At 40.6% G+C, this 23,058-nt stretch overlaps 1 protein-coding gene across 8 annotated transcripts in view; it reads left to right on the plus strand.

Annotated features, from left to right (window-relative positions):
• Fgd4 (FYVE, RhoGEF and PH domain containing 4) overlaps positions 1 to 22,496 on the plus strand; it is a 227,235-nt gene extending 204,739 nt beyond the window's left edge. For 7 of the 8 annotated variants that reach the window (XM_004855019.3, XM_087200184.1, XM_021236543.2 and 4 more), the window contains 7 exons: positions 6,657 to 6,829; positions 9,068 to 9,098; positions 9,325 to 9,417; positions 9,721 to 9,846; positions 14,956 to 15,096; positions 21,021 to 21,161; positions 22,046 to 22,496. In XM_004855019.3, coding sequence (XP_004855076.2) covers positions 6,657 to 6,829; positions 9,068 to 9,098; positions 9,325 to 9,417; positions 9,721 to 9,846; positions 14,956 to 15,096; positions 21,021 to 21,161; positions 22,046 to 22,303 — 963 coding nt within the window. In that variant the 3' untranslated portion in view covers positions 22,304 to 22,496. Of the gene's footprint in view, positions 1 to 6,656; positions 6,830 to 9,067; positions 9,099 to 9,324; positions 9,418 to 9,720; positions 9,847 to 14,955; positions 15,097 to 17,818; positions 17,863 to 21,020; positions 21,162 to 22,045 lie in introns of all 8 variants that reach the window. The other variant, XM_021236542.2, reaches the window with a different exon arrangement.
• Positions 22,497 to 23,058: the final 562 nt, after the last annotated feature.

The following is a 23,058-nucleotide window of genomic DNA, read 5'->3' on the forward strand; positions in this document are numbered from 1 at the left end:
CGTGTGTATGTGGGGTGTGATGTACTTTCTGAAACCCTCCTGTTTGTTTCCAGTTTTCTCTTTTGCTTTCATTCCTCACAGACTAATGAGTACCATTTCCTGTATATCTTGTTGGCATACTATTTCCGGCAACAGTTTTCCCAATCCCCTGTAATCACTATTTTTAGTCATTCTACAGTTAAAAAAAAACAAAACCTATGGACATGATTGTAAGAGTTGGGTTTAAAATATCTATGGGGAAATACATTAGTTTGCGCCTTTTCACTGCTATGGATCCTGTCCCTTCCTCACTTCTGGGAAATGACAATCTAGGGCTTATCTCAAATGTAAGAGCTCTTCCTAGGGCATCTAGGCCATTGTTTTTTAGTCTCTGTCCATGTGACCTTTATTTTTTGTTATACTAATTCATTCTAATTCTTTTATATCTAATAATATGATAGAGTTATAATACTGGCTGGCATTGGCAAAGAGTAAGCTACCAGAAGATGTCAATAAAGGTTAGCTTGGGCCGGGGATTTAGCTCAGTGGTTTCGCCACCTGCTGGCTGTGCAAGCACAAGGACCCGAGTTCGATCCCCGGTACCAAAAAAAATAAAAAAATTTAAAAAAATAAAGGTTAGCTGTTGCTAAGATTGTTGCTACAGACCAGGAGACAGACACGGTGGTCAAAGGGCCTAAGGACTGGCTTTGTGGCAGCCAGGCAGGCATTTCACCAGCTGTAACAAGAGCTGTCCTGGGGCCTGAGAGATTGCTCTTAGCCTTTGCCAGCCTTCTTTGAAAGGGAACTTTATAGGAACTAATGGTCAAGAAGACAAATGCTTGGTATCTCTTGGTCATCTTTGAAAAAGAACATTTGGTTACCATGTGACCCAGTGGTTCCACTTTAACAAAAAAACCAGACAAAAAAATATATATATATATATGTATCTTGTAAATTGATGTTTTATTGCAGCAGTATTTGTAATAACAAAAAAAAAGAGTACACAACCTAAAATGTGGTGTATCTTGCAGTGGACTATTATACGTCAACAAAAAGGAAAATGTGGCCATGTGAAAGAGGCCAGTCACAAAAGGCCACATCCTGCATGAGTCTGGTGTGCCTCGGATCACAAATTAAATTCTTTCCACGATTCCAGTCACAAACCGAATTGGATGAGAACCGAATCAAATTCAGTGTTTAGGTTCAGTGTTGACCTTTTGGGGACATTTGATTCAGTTCTCATCCAATTCGTTTTGCAACCAGAATCAAGGAGAGAACAGTTTGTAAACCAGGTACCACTGTGTAGGAAATGTTCAGAATGTGCATATACATAGAGATGGGATGTAATTAGTGTTTCCCTAGGCCGGGGCGGGCGGGGCACCACACAAGGTTTTTAGCTGAGCATGGCATACACTTGTAATCCCAGCACTGTGAGAGCTAAGGCAGGAGGATCACAAGTTTGAGCCCAGCTAGGGCAATTTAGGGACTCGGAGAGAGACTGTCTCAAAATAAAAAAGGGCTTAGTGTGAAGACCCTAGGTTCAAGCCCCAGCCACCACCCCCCCAAATGTATAGGTATTGTCCAAGTTAACTCTGAAAATCTTCATCTGAGCTAAAGAGAACTAAACAAAACAAGGATATGCTGTACTCACGTCAGGATTCAGAGCTCTACCCAGAAGTCTGTTATTAAATATAGGTTTAGTACTACTTGGGCATGGTAAGGAGACTGATGCCATTGAAAAACAGACCCCAAGAGGAGGGGCTATGCCTCCCTTGGGGAGGGAGCAGCAGGGAAGCCCCTGGGTCAGTGAGGCAGCAGAGGGGCAGGCAGGAGACTTTCAGGTAGGCAGAGTGAAGGTGTAGGATGCATAGTTTGACCAACCTCAGTGGGCTCTGGGGCTTAGGGCTGCTGTCTGGCACCTGGCCTTGAGGTGATAAGGGCAGGGAAGTAGTGGCCCAGGTTGATCCAGGGAGTAGTTGAGGCTGTTGGCTCTGGATTGGTTGGCCTCTGTAAGGAGGATGTGCTCACAAGGGAGTCATTTAGTATCTCAAGGAATAGAGTAACCCTGGAAGTATCAGTCTCATCAGAGTCAGCAAAGCCTGGAGATGTCAAAGCCTGAGAGATACAGAGTAAAAAGCATCATACCAGCCCCAATCCCTGGGAATCCACATCTGCCCTGTGTTTATATCATGGATGTTGAGTTTTTTCCTTTCTCTTCTTTCTTATTAGTGTGAGAGTGTCTATAGTTAAACTTTTAGTTCTGAGTGGGCATGGTAGGGCACTTCTGTAATCCCAGCATTTGAGAGACTGAGGTAGGAGCACTGCAAATTTTAACCCAGCCTGGGCATTTTGAGGCCCCCCTCTCAAAATGTAAAAAGGTTGGGGCTCAGGATAAATGTCTTAGGTTCAAAACCTCCTTCTGTGTCTGACCAACTGTGTTGGTTTAAATTTCACACTCGAGAATTATTCTGGAAATCGTTTTAGGTCGACTCTCCTAAGCCAGTATTTGGTAGTGACTGCAAAGAGCCTTTGGGGGACACAGCAGTCAGTGACGCTGAGGGCGAGAGCCATCGTGTTCCAGTTCACTTACTACCAGCTCTCAAAGCTGTCGCACCAGTGCCTCCCGCAGCAGGGTCCACTGCAGGAAAGCTGCATCCCCCTTCAGAGCGGTCTTGGAAGCATTTCCAGTGTGGCGTTCATTCACCGACCCCAACCTCTCTGAGATTACATTTGTCACGTTTATCCTCGGAAGCAACTTGTCCTATTCATAGCAACTTCACAAGTACCTTTTTTTCTCCCTCTCGAGGGAGAAAATGAGGGCTAGTTTTCTACTTCCTACTCTGAAAAGCCAAATTATATTTTGAATCTAATTTTACATTTAAATGATTTTCCCATGTTTGCATATCTGTTTTCCTTCATGCAGTACGATTTCACTTTATGTTAATGTCGGGCTCTCTGTTGACTAAATCACCATATTGGCATTTGAATGTTTTTAAAAAAACACACAACACTAAATTATCCCACAGAATGAGTAAAGAGTTTTTATTCCGGGCCTTTTTTGGTAGTTCTGTTCTTTATTTTCTTTCAGCCTAAAAGACTCAGACTTTTTCTTTTGACTTATCTGAACTTTGAACACACACCAGGCACTGTAAATTTCCTCTAGAAATGTACTATTGCCTTCTAAAATATTCATAAAACATTTTAGAGAACATAAAACATAAAATTGGGCCGGGGATTTAGCTCAGTGGTTCCAGCGCCTGCCTCAAAAGCGCAAGGTCCCAAGTTCTATCCCCGGTACCAAAAAAACACAAAAAACACATAAAACATAAAATTTTATGTGAGAACATAAAATTGAATTATTTCAGTGAAATAAATATTTTGCAAGAGGTGTAAAATATTTGAACACTGAAGATCAGGAAAGGGGACCACACCCCTTTAAGACTGAGACTTTTCTCTAGGTTTTGTCACCACCTAGGACTTGCAGTAGCAGATTGCTTGGTCAAGCACCACTTCTGAGCTATGGGCATGGAAGAAAAGGAATCAATCTCCTATAGTGAAAGAGAAAGTCAATACACTTGGTGCTATATGTGGAATGACCTTTTTTTTTTTTTTTTTTTTTTGGTACCGGGGATCGAACTTGGGTCCTTGTGCTTGCGCAGCAGGTGGAGAAACCACTGAGCTAAATCCCAGCCCTGGAATGACTAATTTCAGTATTAAAGGAAACCCAAAGATGCGGAAAACTATTTGTGAAGGTGATGGTGACTTGCCACAGAAGAAAGTTTCTCAGAACAGGACCAGTTCTGAGAACTTAGTTACCTGTTCTGTATTTTTTTTTTGGTACAGGGTATCGAACTCAGGACCTTGCACTTGCAATGCTAAATCCCCGGCCTACCTGCTCTGTAATTTTTACATAGATGGTGTCTTGTTCTTTGTAAGCAATATTTTCTATCCTGTAAGAGCTCTCACTTTCAACTCTTAAAGATGATAAAAGATATGTGTTGACTAGCATTAGTCTGGATTCTTTAAGATTAATACGTAATTACTGAGCGTTTAGAATATGAAGTTCTACCAAGGAAGAATAAAACAGTTGGGATGTCATCCGGAAAGCATGAATGGGAGGAAAGAGAAACATATCTGCAAGATAGTCTGACATCTTCTGTGAGAGTAGCTACAGAGGGCAAATGCTAGAAACCTCCATGGTCATGTACTTACATATCTATAAAATAACAAGATTGATCATAAGGATCAGAAGACTCAGACATTTTATGACATGACATTGCATTTGTCACTCTGTGTGTAGCAACAGCTTTTACTGTTGATGGCTTCAGAGTATGAGCTCTGTTCCTTGTGGTAGCTCTGCAGCCCCTGCAGTATGTGCATTGTTGACCAAGTCACCTCCTAAGGGGCCCTTGAAGGAAGAGGAAAAGAAACACTAGCTTGAAAAGTTAGCAAGCATGATGCCTTAGGCAAGCTGGGATCGGGATGGGAGCCTTTGGGAGTTCGTTTGGATCTCATGTACCATGAGGCTGTGATTGCCATTCTCTGAACAAGATGGACAGTGAAAGGCATTGGTATTTCCAGAAAGGTCAATATGTGATCTGAGATACTTTTAAAATTTTACTCAGTGCTTTCATTTCTATATTCTCCAGTATGGAACTAAAATTTATTACAGTGGTTATAGGAAGTTACGAAACAATGAATGAGAAATAACTGGGGAGAAAGACGCTTTCAGCATGAGTACAATGGTCCGTGTCACATAAACACATTGGGCCGGGGATTTAGCTCCATGGTGCCTCTGCCTGCCTCGCAAGCACAAGGACCCGAGTTTGATCCCAGTACCAAAAAAAAAAAAAAAAACCACATAAACACATTGGGATGTTTTAAATCTCCATTGACACTTACTGTCTTGAAAGACAGCATGGAGCTGAGCAGAGGGCCTGGCAGGAAAGATCTAGAACCAAACCCCAGAAGAGCCTAAAACAAGACAGCTTGTTGAATTGAAGCACTTTATATGTAAAGCACTGTTCTAAACACTTCACTTTTGCTTCCTGATTTAGTCTTCTCAGCATCCTGTGACATTTGTAGATAATGATCCTGAGTAGTGAGGGCTTACACAGCTTATAAGCTGTGTGTGTGTGTGTGTAGGTGGGGGAGTGCATGTATTTAGTCTGGCCTCCAAGTCTGCACTGATAAATAGTACTTAGCTGAAATCCTACTTAAAGTGAAGCTTCACAGAAAGTTTGAAAAATAACAAATTGAGAAACTTGGAAGTAAAAATCATGTTGGAATTTAAAGCACATGCTGTTGGAAAAATAATCTTATAAGATACATTTTTGTAATCCCTAATTACTCTTTATCTTGGAAAGATACATATAACCCTAGATATACTCAAAATGTAATAATTTCGAAGTAATTAACCTAAATCTTTAGTTGCATTTCTTTGCACACACTCAAAATGAAATAAGTGCTTTCATAAAGTTATTGTGAATAAATTTGTATTATGCGAGCCTTTTAATGTATTTTTGTAGTCCTAATTAGCAAAGACTATTAATTATTGACCAGAAAATGAGGCACTGTACATAATTTGATTTAGTATCAAAATAAAGTCTCATATCAAAGGTATATCTTATTTTCATAAGTAAGGCCCTGTCTTTAAAGAACTCCTGATAAAATTGATGGCTTTTCTATAATTTTTCATAGGTGATAAGATGCAAGGATTCATAGTACTGCACTTTTGAAGAATACTGAGATCCCTCATAAAATAGAGATGTTGGCCCCCAGGTGTGCTAGTACCTACCCATGATCCCAGGTACTCTGGAGGCTGAGGCAAGAGGATCACTTGAGCCCAGGAGTTCAAGACCAACCTGGCAACATAGTGAGACCCTGCATCTCTCCAACTCCCCACCCAAAAGAGAAAAGAGACAGATCTTGGCCATGTGATTTACTGTTTTATATAAGGTGTAGTGTACTAAAGTAGTTTGGATTAATGTATTGGCTCCTTTAAAAAAAAAAGAAAGAAACAGTAGTAAAAAATATTACTCTGCTAACAGCTATTGTGTACTTGTACTCTCAGGCACAATAATTAGAAATCATGGCATGTAAGGACTTTAACTTTGAAAAAACATCAGTTCAGGGATGGGAATTTAGCTCGGTGGTAGAGTGCTTGCTTAGCATGCATGAGGCCCTGTGTTCAATCCCCAGTGCCACACACACACACACACACACACACACACACACACACACACACACAAAACAACTTCAGTTGCCAGTATTTCAAAGGTCCTTAGTAAACTTTGACCGAATTTATTCTTACTAAATTGTTGCTGAAGCACTAGTATAAAAAAGTAGTTGGTTTACATAAACATTAGTGAAATTTTTGAGCCCTGAAAGGAAAATATATTTTTAAAATTTTGAGACTATCATGATTTGGCGGGGAGGGGTGTACGGGAATCAAACCTGGGTCCTTGCACTTGCGCAGCAGGCGGCGAAACCACTGAGCTAAATCCCCAGCCCTAGACTATCATGATTTTTTAAATGTCAAGGTGGTAGTAACTTTTGTTTCCATAAGAAGTACCATATTCCCTGGAAATTCCATAGACTTTCCAGGGTTATTTGTAGTATCAGTCAGTTTTTCTTCTTTATTTTCCTGTTTATTGATATGTCTTGCCTCCTTGCAGTTCAACAACATGTTGCTCTACTGTGTGCCCAGATTCAGCTTGGTGGGCTCAAAATTCACAGTGCGGAACAGGGTTGGAATCGATGGAATGAAAATCATAGAGACTCACAATGAAGAATATCCACATACTTTCCAGGTGTCTGGGAAAGAGCGAACGCTAGAACTGCAGGCCAGGTATGAGAACCCTCCCTGTCACATAGCATTTTGAGAACATCAAAACAAGTATTAGGACAGGGTTCCACCAAGTCACTACTGAAGACATCTGGGAATCTGCTCAGGTGTAAATGGAGCAGATGTCACGTCTTCCTCTGCTTTGGCTCCTCCACAGCGCCCAGGGCAGTGGACTCTAGACAGTTGGCATTCAGGGCCAGGGATTTAGCTCAGTGGCACCTCGTCTGCCTTGCAAGTGCAAGGTCCTAAATTCAATCCCGAAGTACCCACCCCTGCAAAAAAAAAAAAAAAAAGCCAGACAGTTGGCATTCAGTCAACTGATGGCAGTCAGGACTTCTGGAAGATGGCTCTTCTGTGTTCATGGTTTCAGCAGGAAGAGGTTGGCGTTCTGGGCTGCTGCTCCCCCAGCGTAGCCATGCTTAGGGGGCTGTGTGGAGTCACTGCAAATTGTGACTGGCTTCCTTGGGCCTAGACCTCTGGAAGACAAGGTGCTGCCGGGTATTGAAAGAATTTGCTTTGGAAAGCAGCCATGTGTGTAGCCTGAAGAGGCTGAGCATAGTGAAAATTTGGACGTCCCGAAGGTCTGAGATCTGAGTGTGATAAAGTACCAATCCCAGTTCCAGAGGTATCACTACCAGAGAACCATGCAGGGTTGGAGAGCTTTCTGTTTCTTTGCACGGTGGCACATAATTATGGTTGCTCTAATAAATTCATCACAGTTATTTGTATTTTATCACTGCCTGAGACCTTCATGTTCAGACTTTCAAAATAGAATAGAATAAATAATTTTATCAGGAATCCATGCCCAGGAATCAGAGAGTGGGTGCAATTACAGTTAGGGAGGGTATGGCAGACTGAAAGAGTTTGAAGAAATAGCCACTTCGTTGATTTCTCACAAAGGATATATATTGAAACCCTCCCTTGCTCTGAAGGGCCTGGTTATTCTAACCCATGATGGGATTTAGGACCCAGCCACTCAGATCACAAGCCCCAAATGTAGGATGGTGCGCTGGAGGCCCTCACTTAGAAAAACCTACCATGACTAAAAAACTAAGACAAAAGGCATTAGTAAAGTCTTCTCAAGGTTCTATGTCTGCATTTAAAAGACTGAAAGCAGTTAACAAATAACTATCCTTCCAGGGCACCAGTACTGTGGGGCGTGGCAGCGGTAGGAAGTTGTTGCTGTTTTAGTTTGGTTTTGGTTTTGAGGGGGTAAATTTGAAGGCCCTTGTGGGCAGTAAGCAGGATCTTCCCTGTGACAGACTGCACGGCATTCCAGGCACATCGCAGTACTCCAAGATAAATACAGGAGTGATGGATAGTGCCACAGGAACAGGCCTCCTGCTGTCTCATGCATACCTTTTCCTACCAGAAAGATGCAGGTGACTTTCAGGTCAGAAGCCACACTTGGCTTTAATCTCCCAACCACAGCAAACAAAGCCATTCTTTGATACTATTCAGAATTTAGAGATCTTACCCAGTTCCAAGTCTACTTAAGGGGATATTTCAAATATAGTATATGGCAACAGCCAGCTACACATACATCTTGGAAAGGAGAGGAAATAGAGAATTTGCCTTAAATGGAAAAAGGAAACTTGACCACAGCAAGGAAATTTTCTCCCTGAGGAAAATTACTAAACCCTGGAGTCTTATCGATCTGCGAAACCTTCCTGCAGACACTGAAAATGCTTACACAGTATGTTCTGTTTTACTTACAGTGGGTTAGTAATGATATTGCTGAAGCCTCCTAGGAATAGGAAAATAAAGTTAAATTGTTTCTCAAAGGAAGTGTTAAGTAGCCCTCCGAGGCCTTAGGAAGATATTTTAGATGCTCAAAGACTCATAATTTTTTTTCTAAGATGGGCTGTCCCAAGTAGGCTTTAACAGCCCTCATGTGTTTTAGGAAATTGAAAGACAAGCATTTGTAATGTGTGTAAGGTGTACACAGACACTTGACAGACACAGCTAATGGTGGTCTTTTATAGACACTGTACTAATGGAAGCTAACGTAATTCCCCATCAAAACCTACAGGTACCAAAGTTAGTAGATTGTCTGATATTGTGTTTAAGAAGAATTTGTTCAATTGCAAGAGAGTCTGTTTAATTTTAATTTTTATTGTAGTGCCTTCTAGGGCCTCCCTGCATGGATTTTCCAAGAAGTAGGAACAAAATTAAAGCATAGTTTTATTCACTAAGTATAATTCATTAATGTTCTCTGCATTTACTTTAATTTTGTTTTAGTTCTGAGCAAGACAAAGAAGAATGGATCAAGGTAAGCTTTACTTCTATTTTTGGTTTAGCCTGACTTCTATTTTTGTTTTATTGGTGACCTCTCTATGAGTGCATGAATTTGCACATATTGTTCTGTTTAATATGTAGTCATCAGAACAAATTAATTTTAAAGATGATTGCCATCATAGATATTTGTTTAATAAAGTCTGTCCATTGATTTTCATGTGATACTTTAAAGTGTGCTTTGAATTTCATCTATATTTTAGGCCCTTCAAGAGACTATTGATGCTTTTCATCAAAGGCATGAAACCTTCAGAAATGCAATTGCAAAGGATAATGACATTCACTCTGAGGTCTCTGTAAGTTAAACTAAGTTCTTAACTTTAAGCTCTTTTATCTCTTTACATTTCCAAAAGACCTTTCTAATCATTTAATTAGCCAGCCTTTTCCCCTTGCAATGCCAGCACTGTTTAGACAGAATCTTAGATGCATACAGTAGTGAGTACCTCCTTCGTGCTTCTTAAACTTCTCTGACATTTTTATTTTTTCTCCTGGTTCTGGAGTTTCAGAACATGGCTTACACAGTGGAGTGACAGTGCTTTTGAAGAAATAAAAGGGAACTACTTTTTTTTCTATTAGAGTTAAATTTCATTCCTTTCTAGACCGCGGAGCTGGGGAAGAGAGCCCCACGGTGGATCCGAGACAATGAAGTGACCATGTGTATGAAGTGCAAAGAGTCGTTCAACGCACTGACTCGGAGGCGGCACCACTGCCGAGCCTGTGGACATGTGAGACTGGGAAATGGGTAAACTGAAGGGTCCTTGGCCTCACAGAGCTTCCATTGTAATGGAGCAAAGAGACAAATAAGAATTTCAAATTAACTACTGATGGACTGAGAAAGGAATCAAGAAGTTCAAATTGAGAGTATTGGTCATGGAGGAGGATCTGGAACCAATGTCAGTTAGAAAAAAAAATTCTCTGAGGGGTTGCTACTTGTGTTGATGCCCAAAAGGTGAGAAAGAGCCTGACCATCAGAAGAGAGGAGGGGAGGAACACTGCAGGTGGTGAGGGTCTGGGCCTGAGGCCTGCAGTGCGCGGGGCCTGTTCCAGGTGAGAGAATGCCAGGTCTCATGGCTGGAGAGTGATGTGTGAGGGCATACCTGGACCAGAGGAGCTGGTGTGTATGCCCCAGCCCTTTCTTATTTTATGCTTACAAACAGGGTCTTTGCTGAGTTGCACAGGCTGGGCTTGAACTTAAGATCCTCTTGCCTCAGGATCCCATAGGGAGCTGATGTCTCTGAGAAGACAGAAAGAGATGGAAGCCACAGTACTGGTGGAGGCACAGCTTTCGGTGTGGAGAGGGGAATGTGCTCCATTATAGCAGAAGGGGAAAGATGGGTGCAAATGTAAATAGAGATGGGTTGGGTGGACTTTTTTGTTTGTTTTCATGATGGGAACTGAGGGCATTTAAGGTTCCACGTTATATTTTTATTGAAGTATTAGGCAGTTGTCAGCTGAAAGTGGAGAAGGAAGGAAAGGGGCGGTGGAGAGATTCAAGAAAGAAGACTAAATAGGTACAAAACATTTTCTCTGGCCCAAGAACAGTGATCCCAGTAGAAGTTTGTGGTTATAAACTTAAAGGGCAGTCATTTTCTCTAACATGTGGCAGTAATCAGGCCACTGAAGGCAGGTGACAGGGCAGAGACCTGGAACTGTGTGCATAGGAGGATTCATAACAAATAAGGAAGTCTAGCCTAGCTAATGAAGGGAGGGGGGTCAGGAGAGAGGGATGATGGGAATGAGAAAGTACTGGAGTCCGCAGGCAGAGGGTTTGTGCACCTTCAAAGCTGCATGGTAGTGGACTGCAGGCCAGCAAACTAGAAATATGAGGGATGGTAATCAAAGAATGGATGTCTAAACCTGGCATGCCAGATGTGGCTCAGTCTCTGGTGAGAACACAGTCCAGTGGGTGATTGTGAGAATGGACAGCTAAGTAGACTGCCAGAGAATGACTTCCCAGATCAGAGGGGTCAGGGTGAAGGTTGGTGTCACCAGGCATTGCTGTAGAGTGGTGAACTACAATCCATTAGCTATAAATTGCAGATTGATGGGGTTGGAGTAGATGCTGAGGGATGGAAAGCTCAGTAGGGGAGGTGGGCAGAACCAGGCAATGGGCCTCAAAGGTACCAGGGATGTTTGAAGGCAAGAAAAGAGTCAAAGGGTTACAAATCCCAGCTCTTGGCCCTGAGGTTCTGAGAAGTGGCAGATGATGAGGTGAGAGCAAAAGCAGCCTCCACCTGAGGAAGCAGAGTTTGGTCCTAATGAGAGAATTCCAGAGGGCCCAGAGGGAGGGTTTTCAGGGAAGAAGTGGAAGTGGGGGCTACACTAGATTATACACAGAGCAGTATGTGCAGGATGAAGCCAGCCAAGTGACCAGAGAAGCGCGCTTTCTCCTGGAAAATGAGCCATGATAGTGCTAATTCTGCTGGTCTCTGAGATGAGCAGGGGCAGCTAGACCAATTGCTGTGGTCCCAGGTGGTGGCAGGTGGCCAGAGGGGTGGCTGCCCCGAGAGACTGGTGACTCATACTTGACCTGAGGTGCACATGAGATATAGGTGGGTGGGTACAGGTGCAAAGCACAGAACAGCAAGAGCGGGGCTAGTAAAGTAGAGACCAGGTCATTGAGAGCCAGATGTGCTACACTAGATGCTAAGATCTGATGAAGAGTGAAAGAGCTGGTTCAGAGTTGAGAAAGACAAGAAGTCAAGAACAACTCCCCACATTAAGGTTTGCATGACTGAGTACATGATAGTCAATAGCTGACATGAAAAATAGAAAAATTATTATTTTATGCATTTTCATCTGTTTTATTCTCAGTTGTAGCTAATCAGCTATCCTATCCATTTTTTACATTTTTAATTTGTTTTTTTCCCAAAAGTTCCAAGTCTGCCTGATAATTTTTGGTAGTTTTTGTAGTTGGCCACTATTTTTTCAAACATTTCTTACATAATTTTAGAATTTCTATCTAGTAATGCCAATATCTCAAGAAATTTCAAGGGAAGTCTGTTAGTAGTAATTACTAGTTCTTGGTGGCTTATTCTGACATACTTTGTTTCTTCTAATTCTGAGTTGATATTTGGCTGATACTCACTTGTCCTCCTTTCCAAAGTTTTACATAATGATTAGGTGTCAAATTGACCTCAAAGCCACAATCACTGGCTGCAAACAGAAACTTTGAGATTGCTCTGTTTGCTACCATTACACTGTTGGCTCATTGTTTTTCTTTTGTTTATTCATTGAGTTTTTTTCCTGGAGGTGTGGGGAGTCCTTTTTACTATGAAGAAAGCAGTAAAGTATCCAGGATATAGTTATATTTAATGGCAAAAAGATCCTCAGAGTAGCTATTTAGTCAAAAAGGTATTAATAATGCCTATTCCATTTTATGACTTTGCAGTATTTCTATATCCTCAGGACTTCTGCAAACTTACAAGTTTTCTTACAAGTTTGTGTTCAATGGCTACTTATGAAATTTTAAGTTACTTATTGTCTTAGTTACTTTTCTCCTTGCTGAGACACAATACCTAACATCCAAAGTTAAAGGAGGAAAGGTTTATTTCAGCTCACAGTTTGTAGAGATTTCAGTTCATAGTCAGCTGGCTCCAAGGCAGGGTGGGTTGGCAGAGGGGCATCAAGAGGAGAAATAGTTTATGGTGCCTACACAGTAGCAAAAGCAACAAGAGACCTTAACAGTGTCTTTCTGCCCCTTTTATCCAGACTACTTAAAGCAGGTACCACTCACTCCCTTAATCCCTGTACCATGAATCAATCACAGACTCTAGATTCAGCCACCTCTGAGAAAGCTCCACCTAAGACCACATGAGGCTTTGGGAGGACATCTAAACACAAGCCATAACACTTATCCAAAAATATATTTCTGATTACCAGTTAACTAATAAGTGCATCACTGTATGGAAAAGTAACGATGCTTTGTATAAACATAACCTGAGTGTGGTTTGATCAGCCATCAAACTGAGTTTAAGATAGAGTGAAGAGGAACAAAACTTGAAGCCACAGAGAGGCAGCAGCAATTTGGGGGAACTTTATCAATCAAATTGAAAATTATACCTTATACCCTTTCTCTTAAGAGCAAACACAGCAGGCAGGGATTTAGCTCAGTGGTTCTTCTGCCTGCCTTGCAAGTGCAAGGTCGCGAGTTTGATCCCTGGTACCAAAAAAAAAAAAAGAGTAAACACAGCAATGGCATTACAGTGTCACGATCTAATGTCTCACTCTGTAGTTCAGGCTGTCCTTGAACTTGCCATCCTCCTCCTGCCTTAGCCTCCCCAGTGCTGAGACTATAGGTGTGTGCCACCACACCTAGTTTAACAATTCTCACACTGCAGACTTATTCTTCCTCTTTCTCTTTTTTCCTGGAAGTGGGGACTGAACTCCAGGCTTGCACTGAGCTATATGTCTAAACCTTTTATACTTTTTTTTTTTTGGTACCGGGGATTGAACTCGGAACCTTGTGGTTTTGAGGCAGGCAGCGGAATCACTGAGCTAAATCCCTGGCCCTATACTTTTCATTCTTGAGAAGAGGTCTCACTAAGTTGCCCAGGCCAGGCTGGGACTTGGGATCTTTCTGTCTCAGCCTCCCGGAGTGCTAGGATTGACAGATGTGCACCAACACTCCCGCCTCTTCTTGTTTTAACACTGACTTTACACAACTTCCTCAGTAAGTCAAATCAAAATTAAATTGATAGCAAAGATCTTTGTCAGAGTACAGCTTTTTAAATTTACCAGTGAGTTTGCTTGACACGACTGTTTACTTGTCGGCATTCTATAAATGTGCACTATGTGCCTGGTAAGCAAAATAGCCAAGGACAGTCTCCTCTGTTGTTTTATAGCCTAATAAAGGAGACAAACTGTGAAATAACCACACAAGAATATAATTAAAAACTGTAGTCAATGCTATGAATAAAAGTACACGGATGGGAATCATGTGCTCATCTGGAAGATGGAGGAATCTTCCTTGAGGAAGTGAGAGTCAAGCCAATATGGAAGGATGAGCAAGAATTACTGAACTTGAGGAGAGAGGAAGGGACCATGGCATTTCCAGAAGATTCAGACCCTGGGGAAGAAGAGGGAAGGAACCATTATACGGAACTCTGTGGGAGTGATTAGCAATGTGTTCTTTAATCAGGAGCAAAGGAAAGACTGAAGAATTTTAATCAGAAGAGGAACAGATCGGGTTAGCATTTTTAAAAGAGCAGCTGGCCTGTTTGAAAATTAGCTTGGAGTGGGGGAGAAGAGTGCAGGCCTGGAAGCCAGTAAGACCGTTCCGAGGAGCAGTGTGGAGGCCAGAAAAGCAGTCCCAGCTAGAACGCTGATAGCATGGACTTGGGTGACCTAGACAAATCCACAGTCTGACAGAATGTTTAGATGTAGATCAGTGAAACTTGATGTAGTGAACCAATGGACTGAAGTGAGGGAGCACCAGAATGATTCCTATGATTCCTTCTTGCTATGACTGCTTAGGTGGCCTTGCCATTCCTTGCTGTAGGGAGGACTGGAGGAAGACAGGTTGAGAAGGATGGGGTGGAGTAGAGCCTGGGGCAGGGAACATCACAAGCTCATTTTGGAAAGGTATTCATGGAGCATCCAGAAGAACAAAGTGGACTGAGCCTTTTAGAAGCTTGGTGGAAAAGGGTCCAAGGAGCCCAGGGCAGACAACACTCCAGCACCTTGCTATGGGCCCCTTGTGTCCAATGGGGAGTTTCTTAGTCTAATAAATTGACCTTTGCTATTTAACTTTTTGTCCTTATTACCTATAGTTGATTGTTGCTAATGTTTGAATATGATTATTCATTCTTCATTTTTCTCTTTTAAAATTTCAGGTGGTTTGTTGGAAGTGTTCTGACTACAAAGCCCAACTGGAGTATGACGGAGGAAAGTGGAGCAAAGTTTGTAAAGACTGTTATCAAATAATAAGTGGATTCACAGACAGTGAAGAAAAGAAAAGGAAAGGAATCTTAGAGGTATGAAATACTGGCTATGTTGTAGATTTTTGTACAAGGATCATAGAATTTTCTTAAGTACGAGGAATACAATTAATATATTTTCTTTCTCTTAGTATTTAACATTTGGAGTAACAATGAGCAAGAGTCATATTTTTGTTCTATTTTGCTTTTTTGGGATCCTCCTTGGTTGTATACAAAGGGTGGCTACTGTGTTTAACATACACTTGAAAACGAGATACTGGGTTTTTTTAAAAAGATGTATTGATTTTTTTTGTGGTAGTAGCTATAGCCAAATATCAAAATATTAATTGAGAAAATATATATATTAATTGAAATCTCTCCCAATGCCCCAATTATGTATTCTTTATAGGAAAACTTTTCTTTCAATTTCATCATATTGGCTTTGAAAAAGACTCCATGAAATTTTGCAAATTTAAAGTACATTATCTGAAAAACTCTCAACTTATTGCATATTCAGTTTATAATGTTCATCATAGCCAGTAACAATAATTAGCATTATTAATGAAAAGTCTCCCAAATGCTAAAGGGGGAAGGGTTGGAACCCAGGGCTTTTACATCAGGCTAAATCTCTAGTCTTTTTTAATTCTTATCTTGAGACAGGATCTTGCTAAGTCACTATATTACCCAGGTTTGTCTCAAACTAGTGGCCCTCCTGCCTCAGCCTCCGGGATAGCCAGGATCACAAACATGCTGCCACACCCAGCTTCTCCAGTGAATTTGATTCATGTTTTAAAGTCAGTTTAAAGCGGGAGTGGTGGCACACGCCTGTAATCCCAGCACTTGGGAGGCTGAGGCAGGAGGATCAGGGCAAGTTTCAGGCCAGCCTGGACTACATAGTGAGTTCAAGGTCAGCCAGAACTGCAAAGTGAGACCCTGTCTCAAAAAGGGAGGAAGGAAGGTTGGTCGGTCAATTTAGACCTCTATGCCTAGGAACTGTAATGTAGTCTGTATCTGAAATGAGTTTCACATCCAAAGATAATGAAATATAATAAGCAACTTATAATAAGGCCCTTATGGCAATAAAGTGAGGGCATCCTAGAGATAATGATCAAATTAATATGTATCCAAATCAAGAGATACACTTGATTTGGAGGAATTGTTAAAGAATCGATAATTGCATATTGACCATTTATAAGTGACATTTACAACATTTACAAGTACAAAGGCCCAAACATCAAGGTTCATATAAAGTTAAAAAAAATAGCCCCACAAACTACAAGTATATCTAAATATAATCCTGAATCCTCCTGGGATATAGATGCTACTTGTATGGCAAACTAAGGGGGAGCCTTCTCAGACAGGAAGGGAAGGAAGTCTTGGTGGGCGGCATTACTGGGAATTGAACACAGGGCCTTCTGAGCTATATCCCCAGCCACTTTCTAAAATTTTATTTTGGGGGCTGGGGATTTAGCTCAGAGGCACAGTGCCTGCCTGGCAAGCTTGAGGTCCTGAATTCGGTCCCCAGTACAAATATAATATAAAATAAAATGAAATTTTGAGATAGGGTCTCACTGATTTGCCCAGGCTGGGCTGGAAGTTGCAGTCCTCCTGCCTCAGCCTCCCAGAGTTCTAGACGGCTGGGAAGATATTCTTCACTGGCCTCCAAGATCATAGCCTCTGCCTCAAGACTTCATAACAGCAACTGATGAGACTGGCGTAGCACAAGTCAGGAAATGTATTTTAAGAATACGTTTCAGGCTGCATGTGTGAAATTTAAAAAACAAAAACCCTGGCTAGTTTCCTAGAAAATTTTATACTTGAAAGAAAATCAGTTACTTATTAGATTAACTTATTTAATACAAATAAATACTGTGAAGTCCACAAGTTAGGAGATAAGCATGTATGCACATATACTTAAATGCACACTGGAGACGACTTAGCGCATTCCCACTGGCTTGAAGCACTGGTGGTGCACACATGATGCCCTCTAGGTGCACAGACAGTCCCACCAGCGGCTCAAGCCACCTGATGAAACAGTCATGCAAGTCTGGCCCCTTAGTGAATGGGTTAAGAAAACAAATTTCCACAAATTCTTATTGGCAAAAATACCTTTGCAAATACATTGAAATCTATTTAATTTTTAATCTTTTTCAATTGCTGAGCCATTGTTAGGATAAAAATTCAAAAATGTTATTACTTAGTGTACAGGTTTTTGTAATATGGATCTACGAATCAGAAGAACAGGATTCTTTAGGGAAAGATAACATTTCACTTAATTGGAGTCCAAAGTTAGTGGTCCCTGTCATCACGCTGACTGTGAATGTTTGTCTGTAAAAGTTCCTCCTGGCTCACAGGCCACACAAAAGCAGGTGGTGGGCTGGAGGTGAGCCGCAGGCAGGCCTCTGCCTCCGATACTGCATCAGGTTCTTGGGATGATGCATCAAACACCTGTCCCCCAACACAGATCCACAAAAACACAGCCATGCACTGTTATCATTGGAAATTGCTTGACGCCCTGTGCTGTTCTTAACAGGTAACAAAAGGGCCTGCAAACCAGCACTTTGGGGAGAAAATGTTATCTCTTCCCCCCCAAAATTCCATTCTTACTAATAAATCTACAGTACATTACCAGAAAAAGCTATACTAAGTAATATTTTTAATTTTGTCAATAAAAGTTGGTGGAAATTTGTTCTCTTTACCTAAGTATACCTACATTATATCTTGATTTTGGTCTCTCAGCCTGCAAAGAATAAAATATTTTCTCTCTGATCCTTTACAGAAGTTTGTTGGCTGCCATTCTGAGCACGCATTAGTTGGCACCACGTAAGTCTGCCGTGTGCACTGCAGTGAATGCATTCGATATGAATGCACGGCGTAGCACTGACCTAAGGGCTTCAGAGAGAAATGGAAGCAAATTTCTATAATGCATCCATTTAATAAAAATCATTTATTAAAATGGCTTTGTTCCCTTTTAGCCCATGATTAATGTGTTAGAAAGCAAAGCAAAAAACTAGCTTTTCTAATCTTTATTACAGTGAAGATGCTTTTAATTATGTCAGGTACTAGGACATTGCTGGGCAGCTTTTGCCTTTTGCACTTTTATTCTTGCATTGTGCAAGCACTATGGTTAAAAGTGCAAAGTCTGGATTCAGACTGACTGCTTTTCAATCAGGCAAGAGAAAGAAAAAGGGATACGTACAGGAAAGGACAAAGCCAAAGTATCATTATTTGGAGATGACATTATCCTTTATTTACAGGACCCAAAAAACTCCATCAAAAGACTCTTAGAATCGATAACCAAATTCAGCAATGTAGCAGGACACAAAACACAAAAATCAATAACATTCCTATACACTAAAATGAACTCACTGAAAAAGCAGTTAGGAAAACAGTACCATTCACAACATCAAAAAATTAAGTACTTAGGTATTAACCTGAGGAAGTGAAAGACCTCTACAATGAAAATTACATCAGACTGAAAAAGGAAGTCAAGGAAGACATCAAAAAATGGAAAATATCTCCCAAACCTGAATGGTAGAAGCAACATAATCAAAGTGACTATACATCCAAAACTGATATACAGATTTAATGCAATCCCAATCAAAATACCAATAGCATTTCTCACAGAACTAGAGAGAACAATTTTAAAATTTACATGGACTCAAAAGAGACCCAGAGTAGTGAAAGCAATCCTAGGTAACAAAATGAAAATAGCATCACAATCCCAGACCTGAAGTTACTGTACACTATAAAGCTACAATGATTAGGGCCAGGGATTTAGCTCAGTGGTTCCACCGCCTGCCTTGACAGAGCAAGGTCCCGAGTTCGATCCCCGGTACCCCCCCCCCCCAAAAAAAGCTACAACGATTAAAACAGCATGGTTCTGGCACAAAAACAGGCAGGTGGCTCAATGGAACAGAATAAAAGAAGCAGAAACAACCACAGGCACATACAGCTATTTGATCTTTGACAAAGGAGCCAAAAGCATACCCTGGAGGAAAAGGTGCTGGGAAAATTGTATATCCATAATGGAGAAGGTTGAGTCTAGAACCATATATCTCACCATATACTAAACTAAAGTCAAAGTGGATCAAAGATCTAAATGTTAAAATAGAAACACTTAATTTGCTGGAAGATAAAATAGGTGAAACTCTTGAAGACATAGGCATCATGTCAAATTGAAACTTCTGCACAGCAAAGGAAGCATCCAACAGAGTGAAGAGACAACCTACAGAATGGGAAAAAAATTTTGCCAGCCATTCCACAGAGGACTAACATCTAGAATATATAAAGAACTCAAAAAAAAAATTAGACCTCCCAAAATAAAAGACCCAATCAGAAAACAAGTAACCAAGATGAACAGATGCATCTCAGAAGAAGTACGAACAGCCAATAAATACATGAAAAAATGGTCACCATCACTGGCCACCAGAGAAATGCAAATTAAAACTACACTGAGACACTGTCCATCTTAGCCCAAAAAGAATGGCCATCATCAAGAAATCTAATAAATGCTGGTGAGGATGTGGGGGAAAAGGAACTCTACTACATTGTTGGTGGGAATGTAAATGAGTACAATCATGGAAATCAATGTGGAGGATTCCTCAAAAAACTAGAAATAGAAATTCCATTTGAACCAGCTATTCCCCTGCTAGGTATTCTCTCAAAAGAGTTAAAGTCATCATATTACAGAGATAGATGCATCCCCATGTTTATAGTAGCACAGTTTATAAAACTGGATCTTGGGTCCTGAGAATTTAGCTCAGTGGTTCTGCCGCCTGCCTCACAAGTGCAAGGACCCAAATTCGATCCCTGGTACCAAAAAAAAACCCAAAAACTGGATCTTGGAAACAGCATATATGTTCACCAGCAGATTAATGGATAATGTGGTATTCATACACAATGGAGTAATACTGCCGTAAAGATAAGCTTGAGGCATTCATAGGTAAATGATGCAACTTGAGAACATAATGTTAACTGAAATAAGCCAGACACACAAGCTCAAATATTGCATGGTTTCTTTTATATGAGAAAAAGAACACAGAGCAAAATAGAGAGAAATAAGTAGGGAGAAGTTCAAATAATTCCCCAAATTATATATTTCATTGTTTTAAAAGTACTTCAATATATATGCTAATTTGTTTCATTTTTACTAGTTAATCTTTGTTTGTTGAAAAGCAAATTATCTGTTTTCTTTTGTAAGAATCTTTCTGGTTTATGTCTTGTACTGAATAAGTACTTTGATGATAATACACAGTGTAATAGCTTGTTTCATCTCTTATTTGGTTATGAAAATTTATTTCATGTTTTCATAAAATTAAAAAATGTGTGCTCTTGGGAAAGCTATTTGAAAACTTAGCTTCAGAGATAAAGTGTTAACTTCTCAGTGTTGGTGTGAGTATTAAATAAAATAATACCTGTATCAAGAAAAGTATTTATATAGGAAGTGATCAATAAATGTTTTAAATTTAAATTCCACATCTAGTAATAATAAAGAGTTAGAGTTGACTTAAAATATATTTCCATGTTAGTGAGAGAGTGTAGTAGTCAGCTTTTCTGTTGCCAGGACAAAATATCTGACACCCACACCCGAAACTTAGAGGAGATGTTTATTTCAGCTCACAGTTTTCAGAGGATTCTGTCCATAGTTGGTTAGCTCCAAGGCAGAAACAGTATGGTGGGAGTACATGGCAGAGGACAGCTGCTCACCCCACAGCAGCTGTAAAGAGGAGCCTAGAACATGAATATGTTATTCTAGGTCTTCAACCATGCCTCACCTCTGAAACACGTAAGACTTTTGGGGTGACATTTTAGATCCACCCATAAGAGTTTACAACAATAATTGCAAATAATCTTTTGTGGATGATCTGATGTATTTTATATAAATATATTATACTTTATGGCTATTTCTCTTAAGTTGATTTACTTCTCTATCTGGTTTGTTGTGTGCTTCTTTTCTCTTCTCTATTATATTTTTCTAGATCGAATCAGCAGAAGTATCAGGAAACAGCGTGGTATGCAGCTTTCTTCAATACATGGAGAAGTCGAAGCCTTGGCAGAAAGCTTGGTGTGTGATTCCCAAGCAAGACCCTCTCGTGCTGTACATGTACGGGGCCCCCCAGGTAGCTAAATGACTTGTGCTTGAAGGAACAAAGCCCTCAGAGTGACAGAGGGAGAGCTTGTGGACAGTGAAATAAAAATCCTTCCACTGCACCTTTGTAGAACAAAAGATCTTAGGCAGTGTCACTGTGTCTCATTAAAACTGAAAATGACTAACTAAAATCAAGTCTGTTGTATATTCTGATTAACTGATCGTAAGAAGCATAAGGAGGAGTTGTTAAAGTACCTTTTTTAATGGCTGGAAATATTAGGACAGCTTTTTGGTTTGGTTTTGTGCTCAATGGATGGATATTTGAAAAGAAAGCAGTTGGAGTGAAAGGGTGGATTTAAGTCAGTCTTGAATTTTGTAACTGTGTGCATCTGAGATGAATCTGTGGGGACAGCTGTTACACAGGCTTAGCTTCCAATAAGATTGAACACCAAGTATGCAGCACTTAAGAAACACACCACCCTTAAACCACTTATTCATTTATCTTGGAAACAGTAAAATTTTAAACACATCTGTTACATCTACTCTAATGGCTAGTAAAGTTGTAGACACAGACGAAAAATATCTAACCCTTACCTTGTCCATAAGTAAGTTGATAAATGAATGGATCCCCAAATAAAGTATTCTTTTCACTCCTCATTAATGCTTGCTGGCTTTAAACAGTGAGATAGCAGTTATTTTCTTCCCCTCTTTTCTGGACATCAGGCCTCCTTCGCCAAGGCTTCCACAAGCATTATGGTGGGCCATGTGATCCGGTGTTGGGGTCACCCTCCACCCTGCAGCTCATGGTGCGAGTCTGTGCAGCACAGTGGTAGGAAGAGAGGTTTGGTAGGAGCAGGGGCCATGCATAAAAGGCTGACACATCTCACTTTCTAATGCACAGTATTCTCTGCTTAGGATGTCAGAGCGCAGGCTACAATTCCACTTTTGGGTTACATCGTAGACGACATGCCAAGGAGTGCGGACCTGCCACACAGTTTCAAACTGACCCAGTCGAAGTCTGTGCACAGCTTTGCTGCAGACAGTGAGGAACTGAAGCAGAAGTGGCTAAAAATCATCCTCTTAGCTGTCACAGGTGAGACACCAGATGGTCCAAATGAGCATCTAGCCAGCCTGGATGATCACCCCGAACCTAAGAATAAATCCGAATGCTGAATTCCTGCAAGATGTACAACGAGAGACATTGCCAGCTCTCGTTGCTCATTTCTTAGCACTTTATGTTGAAAATACAGGCTCATGAGCTGGGGATTTAGCTCAGTGGTTCTGGCGCCTGCCTCGCAAGCAGAAGGTCCCAAGTTCGATCCCCGGTACCAAAAAAAAAAAAAAAAAGAAAAGAAAAAAAAGAAAATACAGGCTCATAAATGCATCTGTGGGGGACTAATTTCTTATGTTTGTGTACTCTTGGTAAAATTAATGTGCACCGCCATTCTCCTGATAAAGTTTAGAAGTAATGTGAAAAATGGAGATTTTTTTAAAATCAGCTTTTCCTTAAACGTGCTTTCTGTCTTGAAGAAAATGGTGTTGATTGTGTCACTACCAGGTAGAATGGTCCACTTTCATTACAGAAATCCTTCATTGTCTCTCCTTTCTACATAGGACCTGTAACAGTTTGAAAGATATACCTCCATATTGCCAAAATAGATCCATGGTGAAAAATACAGGGACAAGTTAGGGAATTGTATTAACTTACTTAGTTTATAAATCTCAAGCTGCATAAATGGTGTCCTTTTACAACGAGAAAAAGGACAAATTGTGGTGTTCAGACTTCTGACTTATTAAAAATAAGATACGTGTTTTTGTAGAAATACTCCTAAGAATACAATATCTAAAGTACATAGCAATTACCTGTGTATAGTATCAAATATATACTATACATGCTTTTCTCTTCAGCTTTAGGTTCACATTCATCT

The sequence above is a fragment of the Heterocephalus glaber genome, unplaced genomic scaffold (assembly GCF_053883595.1).
Source record: "Heterocephalus glaber isolate CG9 unplaced genomic scaffold, H.glaber_assembly_v1.0 deba00001733, whole genome shotgun sequence".
NCBI classification, from domain to species: domain Eukaryota; kingdom Metazoa; phylum Chordata; class Mammalia; order Rodentia; family Bathyergidae; genus Heterocephalus; species Heterocephalus glaber.